The sequence below is a fragment of the Atheta coriaria genome, unplaced genomic scaffold, assembly GCF_025399875.1.
Source record: "Atheta coriaria isolate IRGN ID8LTWV9N9 unplaced genomic scaffold, Caltech_Dcor_3.1 hic_scaffold_5_pilon, whole genome shotgun sequence".
NCBI lineage: Eukaryota > Metazoa > Arthropoda > Insecta > Coleoptera > Staphylinidae > Dalotia > Dalotia coriaria.
In genome coordinates this window covers 7,652,597-7,661,687 of record NW_027045447.1, presented here as the reverse complement: position 1 = coordinate 7,661,687, position 9,091 = coordinate 7,652,597, and the positions used below count along the sequence as shown (strand labels likewise).

At 35.1% G+C, this 9,091-nt stretch overlaps 3 protein-coding genes across 3 annotated transcripts; 2 read left to right on the top strand and 1 right to left on the bottom strand.

Moving 5' to 3' along the window:
* Positions 1-2,446: 2,446 nt before the first annotated feature.
* Positions 2,447-3,730, top strand: LOC135791929 (beta-1,3-galactosyltransferase 5). Its single transcript, XM_065302518.1, has one exon. The coding sequence runs from the start codon at positions 2,512-2,514 to the stop codon at positions 3,643-3,645; it is 1,134 nt and encodes a 377-aa protein (XP_065158590.1). The 5' UTR covers positions 2,447-2,511; the 3' UTR covers positions 3,646-3,730.
* A 177-nt stretch (positions 3,731-3,907) lies between these two features.
* LOC135791922 (uncharacterized) lies at positions 3,908-6,964 on the top strand. The gene is given in 8 exon segments (XM_065302508.1): positions 3,908-4,048; positions 4,106-4,344; positions 4,398-4,422; positions 4,425-4,585; positions 4,655-5,938; positions 5,989-6,155; positions 6,233-6,456; positions 6,511-6,964. Coding segments are annotated over 8 exon segments (2,631 nt in total). The 5' UTR covers positions 3,908-3,921; the 3' UTR covers positions 6,915-6,964.
* Positions 6,167-9,034, bottom strand: LOC135791926 (uncharacterized). Its single transcript, XM_065302514.1, has 3 exons — positions 8,266-9,034; positions 7,729-8,094; positions 6,167-7,658 (listed from the first exon to the last, which is right to left on the bottom strand). The coding sequence occupies exons 1-3, from the start codon at positions 8,730-8,732 to the stop codon at positions 7,190-7,192; spliced, it is 1,302 nt and encodes a 433-aa protein (XP_065158586.1). The 5' UTR covers positions 8,733-9,034; the 3' UTR covers positions 6,167-7,189.
* Positions 9,035-9,091: the final 57 nt, after the last annotated feature.

Below are 9,091 nucleotides of genomic sequence, written 5' to 3'. Positions count from 1 at the left end.
AGTAACGCGTAGAAGTTTTAATAATCTACCAAAATAACATCAAAGCCATGAAAATTCAACTATATTCTAAAGCAACATTAATAAAATTTTTATGTTTATTTGTAAACTCAGCAGTTGAAATTGAAGTTTGAAATTTAATTATATGCAATCACAAAAGTTAGCAGCAAATCTTCCGACGGCACGTGTAGATCAACCACTAAATGATGAACATTTTGCCCGCGTTAAATTGTTATCAAAGAACCAGAATTACTTGTCTAACTAATGACCGTTGATTACTACCCAAATGCGCCCCAATCAAAAAATTAAAATATTAAGAATCGTATCATTATGCGAACGTGCAGTAATTTAGCGATTAATTTTGCAAGTAAACGTAATTTTCTAAACAAATTATGATAATAAAACGGATAAAATATTTAATTATTACAAATTAATAAATAAAAACCCGTCGCAAAAATACAAATTAAAAATGTAAACAGTTTGTACGTGAGTGTGTGCCAGTGCAGTACTCGTCGGTGTGAGCGGTAACTCAAGTTGTAAATGATGTAAAAACACTAGCTACGGTGTTAGAATCTAATATCTTTACACTTATGCATAAGATCAGGATATTATGTGCAACACGACGGTTTATTTGTTCGTAACTCATTTAAATGAATATATGATAGATGTGCAACTGCGATAATTGAATTAATTTCGTCCGGATATTTATATTGAAAGGAAAAGGAGACATTTCACATCATGCTCAGAATTTGACGGTGTTAATAACAGTTGCTACAGATTTCCAAGTTTATTCAAATTGAATCACCTACCTCTCAGCCCATTGTTAATCCAAAATATTTGTGTAACATTATACCCGGCAAAAATCATTACTACAAAACATCACGTCACATACTATTATTATTGAACGCGAACGATAGTCGAAACGGTCAAAACGTGGTCCGTCGCGAGAAGCGTTTACGGACGATAAGACGAAAAACATCATTCTACTGCTACCAAGTCCACGTTGATCACACTACGCACTAATAATGATAGCGACAAAAACAAACACGACATTTAACGCGATGCACCGAACAGAAACTAAATTCACGAGACATGAGGCGCGCAGCGAGATACCGTCGTGAACACGTCGGCAACAAGACTGAATTGCATGCAGCGACGACATTGGGCAAGGTTGCGCAGAGGTGATACTAACCAGTAACAATAACAATAACAAACCGGTCACTATCAACGCCACACGCGAAATCTACCAGCGACAAGACTGCGATGTATGAAAATAAAATATAATAAATAATGTATTGCAATGTAGTTTAATTATTAGCTTATGACACAGATAGTAGCAATAATAAATCGACACAAATAAATTATATCAAAGTATATCAAAATTACAGTCGGCTGATTGAATTCGAATTAAGATAAAACCCAATTTCCACCACAAGCCATGAAAATTTCACAAAAAATACGAAATTTTAAACGCAATTTTAAAACAGTCCGCGCGTAATTTCAGGGGCCTGCAATGGCATCGTCAATAATAATTTCCGCTCAATTAAATCAAAAAGAAAAACCACAAATATTTCAAAGGGTTCCGGAGATAATACCCGATTTCCATCGGGAGTTCACATAATTCACGTATTAAACTCATACTCGTCGAACGAGCGGAGCGACTCAAATAAATGCAACGGCACAAGCAAGTGTGAGGGTTGAACGCGATCAAAAAAAGTTGTTTACTCAAACACCGATAAAGAAAACGTTAAATGCATTGACCAATACAATTGCATATATTATTAAAACGAATAATTTAATTGCAAACTTACCAGTGTAACGAAAAGAAAAGAAAACGTATATTAGGTAAGCATTTGCATGTTGAGGAATAGTCGTATATTCGTGTTATTTTTTCAATTGCAATTTTTACGTTTCAATTGATTACAGAAGCCGTCAGCACCTTGAGAAAGATGGATCAAAGATAAACCAATTAACAGTATTTTAAATACTCAAAAATGACCGGCAAATTAACCGAACTGATTGAAACATCCAGTAATTGAAATAGTGTACGAACACAGTTTGCAGTAGCAACACGCTTCCAATAAAAAAATAGACCCAAACACCGATAAGCGCAAAAAAGAAAAACAAAACAATTCGAGTGTAACTGCTCTTCAACGTTCACACATCGCTTACCTAAACAGAATTCCTTTTCCCCGCGTTCGTTGTTGTTTCTAGTGATGTGCACATGAACGTCTATTATTATATTAGTATACCGCAAATTTTAATAATGGCTAAATTTATGACCAAGAGCACACGCAAGCACCTTTACGATCTTCAGACTCCGTAGTGACGATTATGTACATACAATTTCGCGAACTACCAGAGAGCAACGCCCTCTACCGGATAAGTAGGAAGCGCATTCTTAAGTAGCGCTAGTGTCGATGAAAAAATGGACAACGTCCTTGACATTGACAACTATAAAGGCTTAAGAACACTATATAATTTCATAAGCTGTCTTTTCTCAAAGTTTTGATAATGTTTTTGACGAAAAATGCGAAAACAATCTATTTCTTAATAACATTTACCACTATTGCTATACTTTACGTAATTTTTAGAACACAAACAACTCTACACTCTTCACAATTTAAGGTTTTAAACACATCTGACATTATTCAACATTTGAATCAGAAACATAATGTACACAACAATAACTCTGCAATACTTGGTCTTAATTTAAAATATAAATTATCCCCTGCACCATGTGATATAAAAACTAAATTGATAATACTGGTTACCAGCCATTTCCATAATGTTGAAGCAAGAAGTGCAATGAGAAGAACATTTAACACCACAAACCTACATGCGCTAAGTGTAAAAAGAGTGTTTCTATTAGGAACTGTTACTTCAGATAAAAGCACATCTCAAGCTTCAATCGAGAATGAATCCATTCGTTTTCAAGACATTTTACAAGGAAATTTTGTAGAAGCATACAGGAACCTCACATACAAACACATCATGGGCTTAAAATGGGCAACTGATCATTGTTACAATGCAAATTACGTTATTAAAATGGATGATGATATTGTTATAGACCTAAGGCGAATTATTAAAGATTTAAATATAGGAGTTCTGCTGGAGAATAAGAAAAATTTTACACTTTTGGCAGGATATGCTCTTGAAAATATGGTGCCAAAAAGAGATCCAGCAAATAAATGGTTTGTCACCCATGAAGAATACCCTGAGGATACATATCCAACATTCTTAAGTGGTTGGTTTTATATCACCAACCCAACAACTGCAAAACTTTTAATACTTGCATCTAAAATGCATCAGTATTTTTGGATTGATGATACACTTATAACAGGCATATTTGCGAAGTTTTTAGAGATAAAACATGTAAATCTTGCAAAATTCTATACTCTGCACACTGAGTTTGTTTGGTGTTGCATTGACGATTATGTAAATCATCATCTGGAATGTCCGTTTTTTGTTGGGCCTAATGGTGGTGATGCTAACTTATTTATAGAATTTAATAAGGCTGTTGGACACTGTAGTGTTGAGAAATGTATACCAAGAGAAAAAAGCATTAATGAGACCTGTATCAGAACTGCTAGAACACAATTAGGCCCGGGGAAGTCGCAGTCAATTGAAACTTATAAATTGTTTTAAATTGTTCTACAAACCAAATATTTTTGTATTTTTATATTTAATAAATACTAATATAATACTATATAATAAAAGCCAAGAAAAATTACTCTAAAACTGTGCTTCTATGGCAACCATTCGCTGATTTTTGAACTTTATCATGTCAAATATCTGCCAAAATATACCACATTTGAAACATAATCGTAATCAATTCGTTTTATTAATCCGGAACAATTTCGACCATTTCTGTTACAATAATGTCATTTTCTGGTTGGCTCAAATTAGCGTTACGATTAAACCATGTCGACAAATCGCATTCAGAAACTACTGTTTTCCGAATATTGTGACTTCGAAGATATGGTTCTGGTTGAAAGTCCGTTCGCGGAAACAAACAGGGAAGGAAACGGCTTAAGACAAGTTCATCTAGGTAACAATCTCCACAAATAAACCTAACTAAAAGTTGTAAATAACTGTAATCCAATAGGTTTAACTCCATCAAAATTAGTATTGGCTACGGATATTCTACCTTTGGCAAATCATTCCTCAATTTTATTTGTACCCGGACTGGATCCAGAGATCGAAACACTTGAATTAGTTGCAGTTTATCCCATAGACTGTGTAAATTTGAGTGTATTTCACAGAAGAAAGCGGCAATCATTAAAAGCTAGATTTTGTAATAACAAAGTGATGTATTTCGAGTTGGGTGGATTTGAAAAGAGAAACGTAAGAAGTAGAAACTTAAATTTATGTGTTAAATTTATATCCGTAACTTGTAGATGTTTTGGAATTTATGGTGTGAAAAATTAAATTTCTAAGTCCAGAAGACGCCAACTTTTCGCATTCTGAAACATCAGTGGCAACTTCGACAAGTAACAGTACTTTATATTTAGTGTCTCATAAACGATATACTAATGGGGGTGCTTCGCAAGTTTGGTGTCAATACGCTGGTGGAGACTTTGCAAGGGTGATATCTAATGTTGGTATTTACCAAACGCAGTTTTTTAATAACATCTAGCATACGAATGATTTATAGAATGATCCACCAAAATGGCCTGATAAACACCTTTATCTAGGACAAGATTTGCATGACTCTCCTATGAAATACAAACCAATTCAGTTACCACCATCAGAGGAAGATTTCTTAAGACGTAAATACGAAGAAACGCAAACAATTGCTACCGAGAAAACATTCTCCACTGGATTATCACGCGAATTAAATCAACCACAAACGGCAATCAACCGATTCTCGGCAGGCGTTAAAGAAAATTGTAATACAGGCCTTTTCTTACCAGCCGAACGCGGAAAAAATCAGCATGCAATTCTGGACTTACCTGCAAATTCTTTATCAACTTGTAATCTTCAGCTGGATCCGGCGTCCTCGCTTGATGTGCATTGTCTTCACGCGTTGATCCACAATCAACCATACAACTTCATTGAAGTTGCTAATAGTGCTGTTCGTTTATGGGAGATGCAAAATAGTAAAACCAGCATAAATCTGCGTGGAAAACATCGACGAAGATATGCATTAGCTCCTCAACCGCATTTCTACCGCGGGCTGGGGCCATGGTGCGTGAATCAGGGTGAGCGCTTCACGTTACAGATGAAGCGAGCCGTTTCCATGGTATCTATTAATCGACAACCAATTGAATCAGAGCTGAGATTATCTATCTCACGCAGACAATTAATCGCTTCGATTTCATACGATGATCTTAATAATACTAATACCATCCGGAACTGTCATAAATCGCCGGTGATCTTTTTCTGGACAACAGATTATTGGTACCGACCCTTGAGCGCCCGCGATGCGTATCAAGAATTACAGGCGCATTTGTGTAAAATTCACGAGTACCATCAAATTAAAAACACTGCCAAGACACACGGGGGCAATTTTAGGAAGAAACAGAAACTATCCGATAGTTTTTCGACACTGTACGACTCTGAATATGAATCACCAAGTTATTACCAGAAAGTGAAAAGAGCAAGAAAGGAGTCGATTATGAACAAAATAATTCCAAAAAGGATTTCTTACCCTTCTTCAAGTAGTGATCTACACACAGAAACGTCCGTTCAGTACCTTAAACGAGTATTGCGAATGGAAATCTCGTTGTCTGCGTGGGACTTCGATTCGAACATCCTTGCACTTCAATTGACTCTCATTGATAGAGATTTGTTCATTAAGATAATCCCTGAGGAATTATCTATTTTATTATGGCAGCAATCTTCAAAGAATGCGTCTAATATTAGGGCTCTTCTCGCCTTCTCACACAGGATTAGCTCGTTAGTTTGCACGGAGATTTTAAAAGATGACACCGAAAAGGTTTTATTGGCAAAATCTTCGTTTTTAAAGTTTAATGTGTTGTTTTGTAGATACGTGCAAGATTAATCACGCGATTCATCAATGTGGCTGAAAAATGTAATAGTATTAATAATTATCAATCGTGTCGGAGTATTTTAAGCGGATTGCAATCACCGCCGATTTATCGTCTGCATGCTACATGGCATTATGTGAGGAAACGACACTCATCACGCTACGAGTAAATAAACATAGAATTAATTAAACTATATTGTCCGTTAAGTATCAAATTACATCATCAATATTAATGTTTTCTAGAGTGTTTGAGAACTTGTGCCGGCTGTATCGAGACACTAGACTTCCAACATTTCAAAACTCATTCCATCATGCAACAAAATCACCCATTTATATGCCATTTATTGGTGATATCATAGCCAAACTATTGGATATTGTCCCATCCGAAGGAAACAACTACCGGCAATTCTCAAACTTGTCGTCTACGTTAAATACAACTACAACTTCCATGGATTCTAACACTTTAGGTAACAATTGTAATATTTAAAAACAAAACAATTTTATCAATGCTATGTTTTTAGGTTTAAAAGTATCAGTAAAATGTAAACATCAACACCATACTAAAATCGAACAAACACAGTCATTGTTTAAGAAAATCTTAAGTTCGTTAAAAGTATGGCATGCTGACGATAACAAAACAAGTTCCAAAGAATCGAAAGAGTCGTTTAAAACTCACCATAACTCTGATTATGAAACTGTTGCACATCGTTACAAAGAACTATACTACTACGAGGACAACCGCCAGGAACGACTCAAAGAGTGTATGCAGCAGCTGGTAATTCATCAAAGCGCAGCCGCCAGATATAACTATGCGCACAACGATCTAGCAAGAGAGTATTTACTCAAGGCGCGCTACAAGGAAGATCAGGAAAACTTCATGCAGTCTTTTTCTATTGAACCTTCCTTGCTAGGATTTGACATGTAATTATAATTTAATAACAAGTAATAAAAGTATCAAAATTACGATAAAACAAACATAGATAGTGAAAATATACTTAAAATTATTTATAGTTTAAATGATATTTTATTGACTTCCATTTTTGTGCGTGTTGTGCAAAAATAAAATTGCAGCACAACAAGCACTTTAATAAATGGAAATTAATATATTGTGTCATTATCACATTTCGCCTCGAGGCCATCGTGGGAAACTCTCAGTTAAACTATAAATAATGGATTATGCATTCTTAAACAAATATAACTTTATAATTGTTTGCATTCAAAGGATGCAATAGCTTTGGTTAAAAGATTGCCAATAATTTCCTGCCTTCTATCACCCATGTCCATTAAGTTTCTATCAAGTATTTTCCCATCATTCATCAGTCTCTTACCTTTAAGAATCATAATACAAGGATCATGATTTTGCAACACCTCAATCTCATACTTTACTTTATTGTCGACCAATATTTGCCGCAAATGCGCATGCGTTTGTGGATTTTCGCAATTTGGCTCTTCATTTTTTGCAGCAAAGAACGACATCAACTCTTCTATGTCGTTGGTCTCCGTTTTCTGAAGATGTTTTATAGGCGTCGTCTTATTATATATCTCAATAACCTCTTTGTCCAAAAGTTGCGGTTTTGCAGGCTGAATTGGATGATTAATATTATCATTCATATCAATTAAATTCACTTCTTGAACTGTTGGCTTGTCATCTGGCTTCCTAACACCAATTCTGAAAGAAAAAATAATAAAAATATACTTTTCGCCAATCGTATTGTAATTTATTAAACGAAATGACGTACATTTCAAGCATTTGCCTTGCACTATCCTGCTTGGCAAACTTTGTGGTCAATCCTGTTCCCCTTGTCATAAAACTCTGATACACACATTTAGTAGTGTATACATTTCCTTCTTTGCCAATATCAAAATATTCAGGCTTTTTGTATTTGTATTTGTCGCAGTACAGATTTAATGCACTCACTGAATCCGTTTGATTGGATAGTGCAAACGGCTTAATAGATGATTGTTTATTAGGCGTGGATGTAATAATTGGTTGAGATGGCTGACATTTAGGATTGCAAAAATCTTGAAGTGATAATGCGCTCAAATTATTGCAAATAACTTTATTGCCACTGTTAGTACTGGATGTTTTGGTTTTGTCATGACATCTAGGATTCAAAGATTAGATATTAGAATTTGTGATGATTCAATCTCATTATTCTCAAATAAATATATTTATCAATTATTTTGTCTGATGCAGAAAATGTATTTTTAAACACAATAAGATATTTTCTGGTACAAAGTAATGCTCATTCAAAAATATGAAAAAATATACTTACAGTTCTATCATTGCTCTGGCACTCTCTTGTTTTGCAATTTTCTTATTGCTGCCCCTGCCCTCGGTTACTAGTGATTGATGCCGGCATATTGTGCGAAATGTTGAACCATCCATCCCCTCACTATAATTTGGATAGACATAATTATTCTTCGAGCAGTATTCATTCAAAGTTCCCACATAATTTTCATTTGTTCTGGGTGGTGATGTATAAGTGGTTGAACTGTAGTTTGATGCAGTCATGTTGTTTGACTTAGAAATGCCCAGCTTTCTTAACATTTGTTCGGCTGCGTCAGTTTTTGCTGCAATTTTCGATGATGCAATACCCGCTGATCTTACGTTTTCGATAACGCACTCGACGGTGAAGAGTGGAGAGTTGCCCTTAGAGGTGTCACGTGTTAGGTATTCCGGGTATTTCTTGAATCGTGTTATACAGTGTTCTTGCAGTACGTTGATTACGGACTTTTCCATTTTATGGCACAACTTTTCAAACAATCACAAAACTTCTGGTGATGGTGTAAAGTACACACACGTCCCAAGGAAACCCATATCGCGAACTGACGGACTTGTGCCCATGCAGGAATTGCAGGAAAATTAACGACATTAGCGCTACCCTACGGTCCAATACTCCAACGAAGCGTTTTTTGAATCTCTGCTAGAGAGCAATTAAAAACAATCAAATTTTAACCCGTCATTTTATGTTTTACACTGTAAATGTATCAGAATCAAATTAAATTTAATTTAAAAAAGTCATGTTATATTATTTACAAAAACAATTTGATTATTTAATTTATTTATTAACGTACTATGTATTAAGTTGTGACCATGGG